The sequence below is a fragment of the Macadamia integrifolia genome, chromosome 7 (genome assembly GCF_013358625.1).
Source record: "Macadamia integrifolia cultivar HAES 741 chromosome 7, SCU_Mint_v3, whole genome shotgun sequence".
NCBI lineage: Eukaryota > Viridiplantae > Streptophyta > Magnoliopsida > Proteales > Proteaceae > Macadamia > Macadamia integrifolia.
Window position 1 is genome coordinate 18454403 of NC_056563.1, and position 18096 is coordinate 18472498.

The 18096-nt window shown below is 37.9% G+C and overlaps 2 protein-coding genes and 2 pseudogenes across 2 annotated transcripts; all 4 read left to right on the forward strand.

Moving 5' to 3' along the window:
• The first annotated feature begins 1492 nt into the window (after positions 1-1492).
• On the forward strand, positions 1493-2548 carry LOC122084791 (mitogen-activated protein kinase kinase kinase 20-like). The gene has a single exon (XM_042653222.1). The coding sequence runs from the start codon at positions 1493-1495 to the stop codon at positions 2546-2548; it is 1056 nt and encodes a 351-aa protein (XP_042509156.1).
• Positions 2549-4028: 1480 nt separating this feature from the next.
• LOC122084792 lies at positions 4029-5780 on the forward strand (annotated as a pseudogene).
• Positions 5781-10846: 5066 nt separating this feature from the next.
• On the forward strand, positions 10847-11902 carry LOC122084793 (mitogen-activated protein kinase kinase kinase 20-like). The gene has a single exon (XM_042653223.1). It carries the CDS (start codon positions 10847-10849, stop codon positions 11900-11902), a length of 1056 nt encoding a protein of 351 aa, XP_042509157.1.
• Positions 11903-13500: 1598 nt separating this feature from the next.
• LOC122083090 lies at positions 13501-15640 on the forward strand (annotated as a pseudogene).
• Positions 15641-18096: the final 2456 nt, after the last annotated feature.

The following is an 18096-nucleotide window of genomic DNA, read 5'->3' on the forward strand; positions in this document are numbered from 1 at the left end:
GTTTTGAGCCAAGTGCGAGCGATTGCCCTTCCTTTGTAGAGATAGGTCATATCTAACTCTCTTGTTATCCGTTTCTTACTTTACCGATGAGCAAGTTGCTACTCGAGCCAATTCCCATTTATCAACACCAGCATCAACCCAATATTTAGAATGTTTAGTAACGCACCATTTTTCCTACATAATGACCTTTGAAGATGTCGATTCGCAAGGATCCGTATCTACGCTAGATAATCTTCATCTTCCATGTACAATCATGTAGTATTGTTAATTGAAACTTTGAGTGGATAGTTTTATTAACACAAACCTGTTTTTGGATGGTTAACTGAAACTTTGGGTGGGTAGTTTTCTAATCTTAAACTTGATTTTAGGTATTTTTATTAGTCCAAAAGGTTGCAGCATGTACGTATAAATTGATTTAATCTCATCCCATCTCAATCGTTGAACTGTTTACCTAAACTGGCTGCAAGTGTTTTCTCTCTCATATCCACACCTCTCTATCTCCAGCATGCCATCTCCGTCTCCCCTCCATCATGAACTCAATAGCCCCCTTCCCCCCCCCCTCGCGCCTTCTCTCTCCTTCTCCCTCTCCCTCCCTCACTTCATCAATCGAGTTTTTCCCCTACTGCATTCGCTTTTAATTGAATTTACCTTAGTTTTCTACTTCTTTTTTTACATGGGTTTCATCATTGTAGTGAGATTTTTTTTTCTAATCCTGAAGTACTAATGATGAATCTAACTTGTTGAAAACTTTTATGAGAATTAAGTGGATCTAAGTTTCTATTGGAGCCTGGAAAAGAAAGGGAAAATTACCTAGAAAGATCCCTCTCCAAGTCCAACAACTTCGTTTAAGATTACATTAATGGAGCTGTTGCCCCATTGAAATTACTTTAATGGTGTTGTGTGGGGAAAGGGGGGGGGGGTATTGTGGTTTTGCGGCAAAGGAGGGGATAGAAGAGAAAGGAGTCTCGAAGAATATGGAAATAGTGGAGAATGAGAGAAGAAGAAGAAGAAGAAGAAGATAACCATGGCAAATCAATTAAAGGCTGACTTTATGCCAAATGCACAGTTTACATAAGAAAAAAGGAAAAATAAAGTTGCAACACATCCGTTCGGGTACTGCCTATCATTTTTATTAACTAAAACTTTGGGTGGGTAATTTTATAAAAAGAAACCATCCAAAAGTGGGTAATCATGTAATTTTCCCTCTGATTTTGCACATTTTCTTTTGTTTCAATTTTCACGGCTCAGATTTATGTTAACCCTGTACCGCCGTAACAGGAAAGCGGATAGTTGGAAAAGGGCATCACATGCGTTCGTTGATTACTTATAAATTAGCAATCCGCGAATGCTTTTGGTTTTTTTATTTTATATCCGTTAGACTTCTTTCTTGCAGAGGAAGTAATCTTTAGCTCTTTGTTTGAAAGTAAGAACCCTAATTACCACTCCATTGAATTGAAAGAAAGAAACCCTAATAGTCTGAGAGTACTGTAAGATGGATCGACAGAGTCAAGGAGGAGGAATGTGGATGAGAGGTGATACCATTGGTCGAGGGAGCTTCAGCACTGTTTCTTTGGCCACCGCTAAGCAGAAATCCAACAAGCGTCGGAACCATCTCCCACCATTAATGGCTGTGAAATGGGCTGAAGTCTCTCGCTCCAGTACGCTTCAGAAGGAAAGGGAGATACTCACCAGGTTCGAAGGATGCCCTCACATTCTTCGCTGCTTCGGTGACGAGATCACTACGGAGAATGGTGAGTTAACCTATAATGTCTTATTGGAATATGCCTCTGGTGGTACTCTAGCTTCTCGGATTAAGAACTTCAGTGGCAGATTGCCTGAAGCCGAGGTTAGGCGCTACACCCGCTCGATTCTTCAGGGACTTAGCCACATTCATGATCATGGTTATGTTCATTGCGATATCAAGCCCCAGAATATTGTTCTCGTGCTTTCCTCATCTTCTTCTTCAGATGACTATGTTACGAAGATTGCTGGTTTTGGTTCTGCCAAGAATACCATGAAAGAACAGAGGAAGAGGAAGAAAGAGCAGCGTTATTTGAATTTGAGAGGAACCCCTCTTTATATGTCGCCGGAATCTGTTTCACGCAAGGAACAGGAAGCCCCCTCTGATATATGGGCTCTTGGTTGTGTTGTGGCTGAGATGATTAGTGGGAAACCTGCTTGGAATTGCAAGCCTGACATGGATGTTGATGAGCTTCTTTATTTGATCGGTTCCGGCAGGGAATTGCCTGAGACACCGAGTGAGATGTCCAAAGAAGGGAAGGATTTCTTGAAGAGGTGTTTTGTGAGGACTAGCAATTTCAGATGGACCGCTGCCATGCTTTTGCATCATCCATTCGTATCAGAGAGTGTTCGAGTTCAAACTGCTCCAAAATTGTCCAATGATACAAATGTTCAATTAGCTGGGAGTTACGTCGAAGAATCTACACTGGGAGGTCAAAAGAGGAGGAGGATCAATGGCTCTGATGATCGTTCTATTAGTGATGAGAAATTGGTGAAGCCAGTACCGAAGGCTTCAATAAACTACTAGGCAGCATGACTGCTGTTCGGTTAGAAGATTTGCTGCCATATCCCTGTATCATAGTGGAACTGATTGTGTACAAAGGAAGGTATCAAGCTGTAGGTGGAGCTGATCATATAGAGGGGTTTTGACATAGGTTGCATTGGTTTTTGGATATTGTAATCTTGACTAATACTGACAGAATTCTTTGTGTAATCAAGTTTATGATGATTCAGATGGCATATAGCCTCTGGTGTTCATACATTTATATAGACACGTGATCCTTCATTGTTTAATGCAACATTTTCTGCAGATTCTATTTATTTAGTCTATGTTATTCTTCTATCATTGTTAAATCTTTTAGTGGCAAACGAGTTCATCATTCGTTCATGACTACATAACATGGATATGAGATGTCTGGAACTGCTACCTTCAGTCCCCAGTTCAGTCCCTCTCCTATAATAATTAGGCATTTAATGTGGTCTCTTCTCATCCACTTAAACACCCCTTAAAAACACAGCACTAACAAGGAAAATTTACAAGTCTTGTCCAAGCTTTGTTGAAATGGGCTGAAAATGAAATAGAGCATGCCCTATTCCAAATAAGTGTGTTTTTCATCCCTTTGTTCGATATGCATTTTACTACTTTCTTTTTGCATGACTAAGTTGTTTGCGTTTCTAGTGAACATTTAGAAGGGTGGTTTGTTTTCAAGGTGTTGGGTTTTGGTTTGGATTGCATGGTGAATCAAATTTTAACTCTCAGCCAGCCTCTCGGCCAATGCGTTAGAAGAGTTTGAGAGTTGGCCTAATGTTATATAACTTCATACATGACCATTCTTGGCCAATCACTCTATTCTGTTCATATGTTGAACTTGTGAATTTTAAAAAACTCTAAGCACTTGAGGAATTTCAGAAGATTTGTAGCATTTCCATAATATGTGCTACTATGAGGCATTTAGAGAATCTCAAATACATTGCTAAATTTTCAGCTCATTACTCTTGGTAGAGCTGTTCAGAAGTTTGTTCAAAAGCACATTGATTTTTGAGTTTTTAACTGAACTTGGCTGTCAGGGTGGTGAGGTTGAGTATTCTGTTGAAATATTTTCTTTGGGATGTATAGTTACCTGACTAAATTGAATTGATGCCCAAATTTACCCCTTTATTTTCCGTTGGTTGATCGGGAGGTGAGCACCTCACCATCATAGAGTCAAGTGGTACTCCTCCCTCTCCAATAGGCTGCATCAATTCAACCATCTAAGGGTCATACTCCAAAAACAGCACTTAGATGTTACCAGAAAATCCTTTTACAAAGTTGGTGGTATGATTTATTAGTTTCCTGTTGCTATAAATTGCAATTAATAATGGGGAAATATGCTATTTTTATGTAAAGTTCAATATGTATGGATAAGAACATGAAAGGCACAGACACGGCCCAATTACTTAAGGTCTTGCAATCATCCAATTTAGTTGATCTTTTATGGTAAGCCTTGTTCTTTTAATGCTTATTTCCTATGATCTACTCTACTGAGGTAGTTGGGTGTGCTGGCTCAAAGCAAAAGGTAATTTCTTTAGTTTTTTATGCTGGACTTCAAAATTGAAATTTTCCTTCTTCCCTTTTGCCCCAGTAAATTATTTTACAAATTTATTTGATTGGATTGGAAGATTTTGCTCTATGATGCATATTGTTCATTTGCTCAATACTGTTTTTCAGTCCACTGACAAGCAAAATAACCTAATCACTCTTCAGGTTGATCTTCTGAAAAACAAACTAGGATTTGATGAAGCTTTCAATTACAAAGAAGAGTCAGATTTTGATGCCTGCTTTAATAAGGTTGGTAACAAAATTGGGACAATGATTCTTCTTATTCCATGATTTTGGTGCATCATGGGTTGTGACTTGCGACTGAACAAAGTATATATAGAAATTTTGAATGAGGACCCAGAGTCTGGAGCCCCAGATAACTTTGTTTCAATCTTGTTGAAGACTTTGTACCTGTTTGGTTGGGTGTGCTTAATCAAGTTGTAGATGATGCTTGATTGGATTTTGACTAATTTGAGTATTCGGTCTTAAGTTCCTCGGAATATTTCCACTCAATCTGCCTTCTGGAATCACGATGACCCTGCATGATCCATGTCTTGATTGAGTTGGGATTCTTTTCAGTCGTGAATTGAAATATTAACTAAGATTATTCTGTCCCTTCAAACTCCAACTTTTGTGAAATTTTCACTTGTGGTTTAGCTATTTTTTGGTTCTTTCTGTTTCTGGTTCTGCTGTTATTAAGGAGAATTTATTGTAGAGTGCTGTCATATAAGAATCCTTTCTCATTCTTGTTTTTATTCCTCTTCTGTTAACTTTTGAGGGGACTATATGTCTATCAGTGCCAAAACGCTATTAATGCTTGGAACTAGTTGACCAATTTGACTGGTCGTTCAACTATCTAGTCCAAAATTCACTTAAAGTCTAAAGTACATTGTTTTGGTCATGTTGGAATCTCAAATAATTGTCCAAATCCAAGCATTTTCTACTTACAAATGCTTTCCTTGACATTGCTGTGGCTCTTCTTTGGAGTATCTGAGCAGTGGTTGACATACTTGGCGCTGTTACTAGCTGCCTTTCTTATCTCTTACTAAAATAAAATATTAACATGACTTGGCACTGAGGGTTCTTTTCATTTAGCTGATTCTTAATCAGGTTTACACAAAGTAAATACTGAGTCATTTATTTGGTCAGTCATATTTGTTTTCTAGAAACTGAACCAATGAAACAACTTGCAGAGATTAACTGTAGAAATGAATAATGTCTCTATTCAGTATACTTTGGCCACAAAATGAGCTTATGATCATTGACTCGCCTAGTAATTGTCTCATCTCTCACTAACAGGTACTTTCCACAAGGAATTGACATCTACTTTGATAATGTGGGTGGTACCATGCTTGATACTGCACTTATCAACATGAGATTCATGGCCGCAATGCCATTTGTGGGATGGTATCCAAGCAGAGCCTCTCTGAGCCTAAGGGGATCCATAACTTGTATATGCTCATAACAAAGCGTATAACGATGAAGGGGTTCTTGCAGAGTGATAACTTGCATTTATTCCGTAAGTTATTGGAAAAAATTGTTAGTGACTACAAGCAAGAGAAGATTGTGTACATACAAGACATGAATGAAGGCCTAGAAAGTGCTCCGGTTGCTTTTGTTGGCCTATTTTCTGGAAAAAAAAAATGTTGGTAAGCAGGTCATTCATGCTGCCAATGAATAATTACAGTGTCACCTTCACCAAAAGAAAAAAAAAAATTCGTGTCACCTTCTTTATTATTTATATGTGCAGTTGAGTCTTTGCTCCAAATTATCTATGTTTTCTTGTTCTTTTGGGGCTTGGAATTTTGGATAGTGGAATCACAGATGTTTCTCTGGTTAATCAAGGAAGTCTGCTATTCAAATGTTTGTAATCTTCTTACCTCTATCATTTGATGATTAGTACCATCTCCGTAGGGAGTTATTTGATTTTTTAACTATTAAGTTTAGTGAACCAAAAAAAGAAAAAAAAAAAAAAAGAAGAGCAAACACTCACACACAAACACAAAATTTATCATCGTTCGACATAAATATCTACATCCACTCAAGAAATTTACATGTCCTGACCATGTTTGAATCGCCCAACTCACCAATTTATGAAAAAGCCACGTCAAGTGAAAAACTTGATTTTCCAATTTTTTTCCAAAATCCAAACAGTTAAAAAAATGTTGAGGTTTCGATAAATAGAGGGGAAAAAAATGTTGCCCCCATAGCGTCCATTTACGGTTGTGTATACACGGACCGAAATAAGTGCATTGCCCCTCCTATTGGATGCCACCGCACACCCCACTATTGGCATGGGTGCCGGTGGATGGACCATGCAACCTAGCAGCAAACCCTTCTACCAAAATAAATAAACATATTTCTTGATATAAGTTTGTACTTTTTTCATGCAAGAAGGAAAACCATACAATATTAGATAGTAAATGAAGAGTTTCACTGATAGACAGGATCCATTATCATAGTTTTTCAAACCAAAGCCTCATGTGCTGCATACTTCAGAATGAGGATGATTTCGTTGTTAGCCTTTATACACGGATTGCGTCTAGACAAAAGTTTTCAGTTTCCAACAAAAGAGGGATTGTAGTCCATGGCCATCAGTTAATATCATTAATTCCCCCAAAATTCCTTAATTCCTCTTCATCACTCCAAGTCTCATCTAAGGATGTGAATTTGTAACCGAAACCGTAATAGATCCATTTACACCGAAACCGCAAAACTGTTTAGTAAATGGTGCGGTTATGATTTCAAGTTTCAGGCCGACTAGCTAAACGGGTCGGGTCGATTTTAACTGCGGAACCCATTGGTTTCAAACCGAATTAAAACCGTTTAAATCGAACCATTTAAAACCGTTTAAACTGATCCAATTAATCCGTATAACAATTAAATAAAGAAGGGGTAGTAATCCGTAAAACAATTAATAATTAAATTAAGTACACATCTTGCTTTGGTATGATTTATTGCAATTCAGTTCAAGTTTAAGCTTTAGATCATGAACTTATAATCCATATATGCTACTATATTATTATGTTATCATAGATAGGGTGTTTTGGCTGAACCACCTGTCATTTTAATATTGTATGCTGTAGAAGGTTGGATTTGGATGTTGTATGATATTAGTTCTAAATGTTTGAGAATGACCATGCAAAGAAATAGTACTAGATTATCAAATTAAGGCATACCATCGTTAATATAGAATTTCTTATTTGTGGTTGCCAATTATTTATTGATAAGCTTATCATCTTCAATTTAGAGATGGTTGCAAATTATAACAAACCGATTGTGAATCATTTCACAAATCGTATGGAATAAATTGAAATCGAAACCATTTAAAACCGTGTAATCGACACCATTTAGAAACCGTGGAAACCGAAACCGTTTACTAAACGGTCACGGTTTCAGAAAGTGGAACCGTTTAGTAAATGGTGCGGTTATAGTTTTAGTCAAATAAATGTGAACCGAACCGATCCGATTAACACCCTTAGTCTCATCCACCTCCCATCCATCTTCCTTGTGCTTTTTTCAGCCTGTATAGGAGACTCGTTGCCATTGCTTCCGTACAATTTCCTATCAACATGTAGTTAGCATGGAGTCAGAAGCATTTTCCTTTCGTTATAAGGGTGAACCTGAAACATTGTTTCTGTAACTAGTTATCCTTGTACAAAGAAGAATAACATTTGAGCATACAGGTAGATCTGTTGACCGAGTGGGTTTCTGGGGTAGGGATATCACCTTTTATTCGTCAAGGATGCTATTAATGTAAAGAGATGACCAGAATTCTATCTGTTTAAGGATATAGAAGGAAAAAGATCCTCTCCAACACCACCGACCTTCCAACGATCCATCCAAGGGTTGGAAATGCTTTGACACTTATCCGGCCCTAGGTTGGCAGGTGTTGGGATGTGTGACCAAGCCCTCCCAACCCTTGGATGGATTGTTGGAGGGTGCAGTCGTTGGAGAGGAGCCAGATCCGATATAGAATAGGTTGAGTTTTTTTTATCTCCAAAGATGACCTAATTCCCATGTTGCCATATGTAGTAACACATTACAATAAACACATAAAAGAAGCAAGTCAATTTTTTGGGGGGATATTATTAGAATTACATAAGTACATGATTATTGAAATGAAAGAGGATGTGTTTGGAAGATCGATTTTGAGATCCAAAGGTCCAACAGCCCAGACTCTCCTTGTAAACTTGCATGTGAGAAATAAATGACAAGTACTCTCACTTTTTTGTGGCACAAACCATAGATGGGGTCAATATCTACCTATTTTCGTAGGATATCCTTTGTAGGAATACCATCATGGACAAATCTCTAAAAGAAGAGCTTAAATTTGAGGTAGGTTTTTAGTTTCCAAAAAAAAAAAAAAAAAACACCACCACTATGAGTATGGAGACAAGCAAGTACACCAATTTGAAACCCACTATATAGTAAATAAATCAGTTTTGAGAAAAGTGATAGCCATCTTAGTAGGTAGGGAGCCTTCTTTTGAGAGGTGGCCACCACCATCTATCAAGGCAATTGGAAATAGGGATATGTAAGATCTTGTTAGTTACAAGAAAATGGTGGTTTTTGGCTTTCTTGCTTCTTTCTATTTGGTCCATGACACTAGGGGTGTCAATTGGTTGGGAGTTGGGATTAGCAGGGTCTTGGTCGGGCATGGTGAGCCTATACTCTTGGACTGTGGCTTACCTATTTAAGAATGAGTCGATCTTGATCAGTCTTGTGTGGGGCTCGGTTGAGTTCTCTACTTTAATCAAGTTTCTCCTAATCGGGCTATAATCAGGACTTTAAATGGGGTAATTAATGTGCCAATAAAGCCTTAAACGGGCCTTAAACGACCTTTGATTATCTTAAATTTAAGATGATTTAATATATTTTATCAAATCATCAATAATTTAGAAAAGATATTACACTTAGTTGTATTTTTTTTTCTTTGGTTGTTGTAAGAACACTTAGTTGCATTCAATAATTGATAAAAATATCAATATATACCATATTCTATTAAAAAAAAAGGTCAAAATAAACATATAAATAGTGGGGCTAAACATGTAGGGCCAAGTCAAGCTTGCAAATGGGCTGGGTCAGTTAGGTGTTCGTTGGGCTTACCCATTGCACTATGTACTATCTATTTATAAACGGGCCGAGCATGAGCCCAACATATTTAAAAATCGGTGCATGCCAGGCTAGTCTTTAAATGATCGGGCCCAATCGATCGAACCGGTGCAGGCTTGGGATTGACACCCCTACATGACACCATGTAGCATTTAAATTCTGAAAAATTACATATTTACCCACTTTTGGGTTTTCTTTTACAAAACTACCCACCCCAATTTTCATTTAACAAAAATAACCCAAAATCAGGTTTATGTTTGCAAAACTACCTACCCAATATTTCAATTAACAAACTATCCAAAATTAGGTGTATGTTTACAAAACTATCCACTCAAAATTTTAGTTAACAAAAATACCTGATTGTATGTGGAAGATGAAGAAGAATCACCATTTTGGGAAGTTTTGTACATCGAAACCTGATTTTGGGTATTTTTGTTAAGTAAAACTTTGAATGGGTAATTTTGTAGACCGAAACCTGATTTGAGTATTTTTATTAAGGGAGAGGTATAGGAAAGCTAGCGGGACACAACGGTATCAGGTGTGCTAGCGAGATTTTAACCGTAGGATTTGAGAGAACCGTTAGATTGAGAGAAAATGTCCAAAGTTTCAATCCACACATATTACACTTTATCTCTCCCCTATATTTTATCTCCACTGTCGGAAGCCACATCAGAATGTTGCCCCACCGGTGTTCTCCCTTCTGCAATTGTTCCTCTTTCTCTCTCTCCGATACGAGCCGGAATGTTGCCCCGCCGGTGTCCTCCCTTCTGCAATTGTTCCTCTCTCTCTCTCTCTCTCTCTCTCTTTTTTCCTCTATTTTTTCAGAGTTTTTTTCTTCAAGAATGAAAGCGGCAGCGGCAGTGACAACAGTGGCGGCTACAACCTATGATAAGACAACGGCAACGACTGCAGCCTATCATAAAAAAAGGATTATAGAAAAAACTGAAATCAAACATACAAGGGGGAAAAAAAAAAGAAGCTTACTATTCACGATTCCTGGAGGAAATCAACTGAGGATCCAAAGCTGAACTCTCTCTCTCTCTCTCTCTCTCTCTCGCTCTCTCTCTCTCTCTCTTTGTCAGAGCTTTCTTCTTCCTAGACAGCGACAACAACTACGGCTGTGAGGGATGAGAAATCATCGGAAATAGTGAGGGAGAAGAAGAATAACTATATAAAGTCGGGGCTGGGTAGGTAACGTAAGACAACAACTAACCAACGATATTGATGTAATCTATCTAATCCACCGATCTACATACGCTAGTTTTCATGATACCATTTTGTCCCCCTGGCTTTCATAGTCCTTCTCCTTTTATTAATTAAAACTTTGGATGGGAAATTTTTTAAATTGAAACACAAAAATGGGTAATCACGTAATTTTTCATTAAAATTTGTCGCATTTGCTTTTATTGCCATTTTCACGGTCCAGATTCATGTTTAACAGGGCATCACATGCGTTCGTTGATTAGTTATAAATAAGCAATCCGCGAATGCTTTTGGTTTTCTATTTTATATCCGTTGGACTTCTTTCTTGCAGAGGAAGTAATCTTTAGCTCTTTGTTTGAAAGTAAGAACCCTAATTACCACTCCATTGAATGAAAGAAAGAAACCCTTATAGTCTGAGAGTACCGTAAGATGGATCGACAGAGTCAAGGAGGAGGAATGTGGATGAGAGGTGAGACCATTGGTCGAGGGAGCTTCAGCACTGTTTCTTTGGCCACAGCTAAGCAGAAATCCAACAAACGTCGGAACCATCTGCCACCATTAATGGCTGTGAAATGGGCTGAAGTCTCTCGCTCCAGTACGCTTCAGAAGGAGAGGGAGATACTCACCAGGTTCGAAGGATGCCCTCACATTCTTCGCTGCTACGGCGACGAGATCACTACGGAGAATGGTGAGTTAACCTATAATGTCTTATTGGAATATGCCTCTGGTGGTACCCTAGCTTCTAGGATTAAGAACTCCTGTGGCGGACTGCCTGAAACAGAGGTTAGGTGCTACACCCGCTCGATTCTTCAGGGTCTTAACCACATTCATGATCATGGTTATGTTCATTGTGATATCAAGCCCCAGAATATTGTGCTTTGCTCGTCTTCTTCTGTTGACTATGTTACGAAGATTGCTGGTTTTGGTTCCGCCAAGAATACCATGAAAGAACTGAGGAAGAGGAAGAAAGAGCGTCGTTGTTTGAATTTGAGAGGAACCCCTCTTTATATGTCGCCGGAATCTGTTTCACGCAAGGAACAGGAAGCCCCCTCTGATATATGGGCTCTTGGGTGTGTTGTGGCTGAGATGATTAGTGGGAAACCTGCTTGGAATTGCAAGCCTGACATGGATGTTACTGAGCTTTTTTCTCTGATCGGCTCCAGCAGGGAATTGCCTGAGACCCCGAATGAGATGTCCAAAGAAGGGAAGGATTTCTTGAAGAGGTGTTTTGTGCGGACTAGCAATTTCAGATGGACTGCTGCCATGCTTTTGCATCATCCATTCGTATCAGAGAGTGTTCAAATTATAACTTCTCCAGAATTGTCCAATGATACGAAGGTTCAATTAGCTGGGAGTTATGTCGAAGAATCTGCACTGGGAGGTCAAAAGAGGAGGAGGATCAATGGCTCTGATGATCCTTCTATTGGTGATGACAGATTGGTGAAGCCAGTATCAAAGGCTTCAATAATCTACGAGGCAGCATGATTGCTGTTCGGTTAGAAGATTTGCTGCCATATCCCTGTATCATAGTGGAACTGACTGTGTACAAAGGAAGGTATCAAGCTGTAGGTGGAACTGATCATATAGAGGGATTTTGACTTTTACAAGGGCAATTTGTTTGTAGGGAAGGACATTATTTTGTTTCTTTAGGTTGCATTGGTTTTGGGATATTGTAATCTTGACTATAGATTTATATACTGACAGAATTCTTTGTGTAATCAAGTTTATGATGATTCAGATGGCATATAGCCTCTGGTGTTCATACATTTATATAAACACTTGATCTTTCATTGTTTAATGCAACATTTTCTGCAGATTCTATTTATTTAGTCTATGTTATTCTTCTATTGTTGTTATATCTTTTAGTAGCAAACGAGTTTATCATTTGTTCATGCCTACATAAAATGGATACGAGATGTTTGGAACTGCTACCTTTAGTCCCCAATTCAGTCCCTGTCCTATAATAGTAAGCATACAATGTGGTCTCTTCTCATCCACTTAAACACCCCTTAAAATACACAGCACTAACAAGGAAAATTTACAAGTCTTGTCCAAGCTTTGTTGAAATGGGCTGAATATGGAATAGAGCATGCCCTATTCTAAATGAGTGCCCTATTCCAAATGAGTGTGTTTTTCATCCCTTTGTTCGATATGCATTTTACTACTTTCTTTTTACATGACAAAAGTTGTTTGTGTTTCTAGTGAACATTTAGAAGGGTGGTTTGTTTTCATGGTGTTGGGTTTTGGTTTGGATTGCATGGGGAATCAAATTTTAACTCTCAGCCAGAGTCTCTAGGCCAATGAGTAAGAAGAGTTTGAGAGTTGGCCCAATGTGATATAACTTCATGCATTGCCATTCTTGGCCAATCACTCTATTCTGTTCATATGTTGAACTTGTGAATTTTAAAAAACTCTAAGCACTTGAGGAATTTCCGAAGATTTGTAGCATTTCCATATTATGTGCTTACTATGAGGCATTTAGAGAATCTCAAATGCATTGCTAAACTATAATTTTTATGTTAAATGTAGCATGGTCAGTGCTTCAAAACTAAAAATGCATTTTCAGCTCGTTACTCTTGGTAGAGCTGTCCGGAAGTTTATTCAAAAGCATATTGATTTTTGAGTTTTTAACTGAACTTGGCTGTCAGGGTGGTGAGGTTGAGTATTCTGTTGAAATATTTCTTTGGGATGTATGGTAACCTGACTAAATTGAGTTGATGCCCAAATTTACCCCCTTTCTTTTCCTTTGGTTGATCGGGAGGTGAGCACCTCACCATCATAGAGTCAAGTAGTGCTCCTCCCTGTCCAATAGGCTGCATCAATTCAACCATCTAAGGGTCATAGTCCAAAAACAGCACTTAGATGTTACCAGAAGATCCTTTTACAAAGTTGGTGGTATGATTTATTAGTTTCCTGTTGCTATAAATAGCAATTAGTAATGGGGAATATGCGATTTTTATGTAAAGTTCAATATGTATGGATAAGAACATGAAAGGCACAGACAGGGCCCAATTACCTAAGGTCTTGCAATCATCCAATTTAGTTGATCTTTTAAGGTAATCCTTGTTCTTTTAATGCTTATTTCCTATGATCTACTCTACTGAGAGGTAGTCGTCTAACTAGAAGTTTGGCATATAGATATGCCAGATTTTACAGCTTATACAAGATTCTATGAAGTCTGTTCACCTAAAAAAGGAGAATGTGTTTTTGTGTCCACAGCCTCTGGGGCAGTTGGTCAACTTGCCAAGCTATATGGGTGTTATGTATTTGGGAGTGCTGGCTCAAAGCAAAAGGTAATTTCTTTCTTTATCTTTATTTATTTTATTTTATTTTTTGCTGGACTTTAAAATTGAAATTTTCCTTCTTCCCTTTTTCCCCAATAAATTATTTTTAAAATTTATTTGATTTGATTGGAAGATTTTGTTGTATGATGCACCTAGTCTGCTCAATATTTTTCTTCAGTTCACTGACAATCAAAATAACCTAATCATTCATCAGGTTGATCTTCTGAAAAACAAACTAGGATTTGATGAAGCTTTCAATTACAAAGAAGAGTCAGATTTTAATGCTGCTTTAAAAAGGTTAGTAACAAGTTTGGGAAAATGATTCTTCTCATTCCGTGATTTTGGTGTGTCGTTGTGAGTTGTGACTGAAAAGTCTGTTTAGAAATTTTGAATGAGGGTCCAGAGTATGGAGTCCTAGATACCTTTGTTTCAATCTTGTCAAAGACTTTGTACCTGTTTGGTTGGGTACTTAATCAAGTTGTAGGAGATGCTTGATTAGATTTTGACTTTAAGTGACGATTGAGATCCCTGCTGATGGCAATGCCGAAGGTGGGGATTCTCAATCGGTCTTTTGTATTAAAGAGCTAGGCTATTGCCTCGCATCTTTTCTTGTGATTATTCTATTTCTTCTTGAATAGATTTGAACTTCTAGCAAAAAAAGATTTTGACTAATATGACTTTTGGTCCAAGTTACTCGGAATATTCCACTCAATCTGCCTTCTGGAATCATGGTGACCCTGCATGATCAATGTCTTGATTGGATTGGGATTCTATTCAGTGAGGAAATTTTAACTAGATTATTCTGTCCCTTGACTCCCTTCTAAACTCCCAACTTTTGTGAAATTTTAACTTGTGGTTTAGCTATTTCCGGTTCTTTCTCTCTCTGGTTCTGCTGTTAGTAAGAGGAGTTTATTGTAGAGTGCTATATGCAGCATAAGAATCCTTCCGTGTTCTTATTTTTATTCCTCTTCTGTTAACATGTGGGGGGGGGGGGGAATATGTATCTATCAATGCCAAAACGCTATTAATGCTTGGAACTAGTTGACCAATTTGATGGGTCGTTCAATCATCTAGTCCAAAATTCACTTAAAAGATAAAAACATTCTTTTGGTCATGTTGGAACCTCAAATAATTGTCCAAATCCAAGCATTTTCTACTTACAAATGCTTTCCTTGACATGGCTGTGGCTCTTCTTTGGAGTTTCTGAACAGTGGTGACATACTTGGCCCTGCTACTAGCTGCCTTTGTTTATCTCTTATTACTATAAAATATTAATATGACTCAGCCCTGAGGGTTCTTTTCATTTAGCTGATTCTGATTCTTAATCAGGTTTACACAAAGTAAATACTGAATCATCTGAGTCATTTATTTGGTCAATCATATTTGTTTTTTAGAAATTGAACCAATGAAACAACTTGCAGAGATCAACTGTAGACATGAATAATGTCTCTATACTGAATACTTTGGCGACGAAATGAGCTTATGATCGTTGACTCACCTAGTTATTGTCTCATCTCCCACTAACAGGTACTTACCGCAAGGCATTGACATCTACTTTGATAATGTGGGTGGTACCATGCTTGATGCCGCACTTCTAAACATGAGATTCATGGCCGCATTGCCATTTGTGGGATGGTATCCGAGCAGAGCCTCTCTGAGCCTAAGGGGATCCATAACTTTGTATATGCTCATAACAAAGCACATCGCGATGAAGGGGTTCTTACAGAGTGATTACTTGCATTTATTCCCTAAGTTATTGGAAAAAATTATTAGTGACTACAAGCAAGGGAAGATTGTGTACATAGAAGACATGAATGAAGGCCTGGAAATTGCTCCGGCTGCCTTTGTTGTCCTATTTTCTGAAAGAAAAAAAGTTGGTAAGCAGGCCATTCATGTTGCCAATGAATAATTACCGTGTCACCTTCACCAAAAAAAAAAATTATTTATATTTGCAGTTGAGTCTTTGCTCCAAATTAACTATGTTTCCTTGTTCTTTGGGGGCTTGGAATTTTGGATGGTGGAATCACAGATGTTTCTCTGGTTAATCAAGGAAGTCTAATATTCAAATGTTTGTAGCCATCTTCTTACCTCTATCATTTGAGGATTAGTACCATCTCCGTAGGGAGCTATTTGATTTTTTAAGTATTAAGTTTAGTGAACCAAAAAAAAAAAAGGGGAAAGAGCAGACAATCACACACAAACACAAGAAATTTATCATGGTTCGACATGAATGCATCCACTCAAGAAATTTACATGTCTTGACCATGTTTGAATCGCCCAACTCACCAGTTTTTGAAAAAGCCATGTCGAGTGTTTAACGTGATTATCCAATTATTTTCCAAAATCCAAACAGTTAAAAAAATGTTTAGGATTTGATGATACTAATAAAAATAGAGGGGGAAAAAATGTTGCCAATGTAGCATCCACTTACGGTTGTGTACACAAGGAGCGAAATAAGTGCCTTGCCCCTCCTATTGGATGCCACTACACACCCCCTATGGGCACGGGTGCTTGTGCATGGGCCACACAGCCTCGCAACAAACCCTTCTACAAAATTAATTGAAGGTATTTCTTGATGTAACTTTGTACTTTTTTTATGAAAAAAAGAAAACGAAACAATATTAGATTAGTAACTGAAGAGTTTAACTGATAGCCAGCATCCTTATCATAGTTTTTCTGTCCATAGCCTCACGTGCTATATACTTTAGAATGAAGATGATTTCATTGTTAGCCTTATACACAGATTGGGTCTAGACAAAAGTTTTCAGTTACCAACAAAAGAGGGATTGCAGTACATGGCCATCACTTAATATCATTAGTTCCCCAAAAATTCCTCAATTCCCCTTCATCACTCCAAATCTCATCCACCTCCCATCCATCTTTCTTTTGCTTTTTTCAGCCCATATAGGAGATTCCTTGCAATTGCTTCCGTAGAATTTCCTGTCAACATGTAGTTGGCATAGAGTAAGAAGCATTTTCCTTTCATTATAAGGGTTGTCGCAAAACCCGAAACATTGTTTCTGTAATTAGTTATCCTTGTACAAAGAAGAATAACATTTGAGCATACAGGTAGATTTGTTGACCAAGTGGGTTTTTGGGGTAGGGATATCACCTTTTGTTTGTCAGGGATATTATTAATGTAAAGAGATGTCCAGAATTCTACCTGTTTAAGGATATAGTATGGGTTGGGTTTTTTTTTATCTCCAAAGATGACCTTATTCCTATGTTGCCGTATGTAGTAGCACATTACAATTAACACATAAAAGAAGCAAGTCAATTTTTTTTGGGGATATTTTTAGAATTACAGAAGTACATGATTATTGAAATGAAAGAGGATGTGTTTGGAAGATCGGTTTTGAGATCCAAAGGTCCAACAACCAAGACTCTCTTTGTAAACTCGCATGTGAGAAATAAATGACAAGTATTCTCACTTTTGTTGTGGCACAAACCACATATGGGGTCAATATCTATCTATTTTCTTAGGATATCCTTTGCAGGAATACCATCATAGACAAATCTCTGAAAGAAGAGCTTAAATTTGAGGTAGATTTTCATTTTCCCAAAAAAAAAAAACACCACCATTGTGAACATGGAGACAAGCAAGTACACCTGTTGAAACCCACTATCATTAGTAAATAAATCCATTCTGGAATGAGAAACAATTACTAATAATTGATTATCTAATGACAAAGACACTATTGAAGGAGGCGCCAAGGCCCTTCTATTTGGAGCGGAGCATGCCTATAGGTGAGGGTGGAAGGTGAAAGAAATCATGACTAATTTAGAGATCATCCAGAGACTAACTTTTGAACTGGATAATAATTTTTGGCCTACACTAGTGGCATCCTTTTTTCTGTTTGTATATAAAAATATGCATAAAGTAACCTACAAACTAAAACCAACTTCAGAATAGGCTTTGTACTTTGTAGCAATAACTACAAACAGGATCCAAAATATCCAGAATGTAAATACACATAGGGCTAGTAGTTGTAATTATGAAACCTTATAATTCAATGACTTTTTCTGTTTTCTATATAAAAAAAAAAAAGTGCCAGCTATCTTAGTAGGTAGGGAGCCTTCTTTCGAGGGGTGACATCACCATCTATCAAGGCAATTGTAAATAGGGATATGTAAGATCATATTAGTTACATGAAAATGGTGGTTTTTAGCGTTTTTGCTTCCTTCTATTTGGTCCATGACACTAGGGGTGTCAACCGGTTGCGACAGGTGGGTCTTGGTCAGGCATGGCGAGCCTATACCCTTAGACTATGACTTACCTATTTATAGAATGAGTCGATCTCGATTGGTCTTGTATCGCGCTTGATCAAGTTCTCCGCTTTGATCGAGTTTCTCTTAATCGGGCTATTCGGGCTATAATCGGGCTTTAAATGGGGT

What these genes read in the sequence shown, in the direction of transcription:
- LOC122084793 (XM_042653223.1), top strand. Translation starts at nt 10,847, where the DNA reads ATGGATCGACAGAGTCAAGGAGGAGGAATGTGGATGAGAGGTGAGACC.
- LOC122084791 (XM_042653222.1), top strand. Translation starts at nt 1,493, where the DNA reads ATGGATCGACAGAGTCAAGGAGGAGGAATGTGGATGAGAGGTGATACC.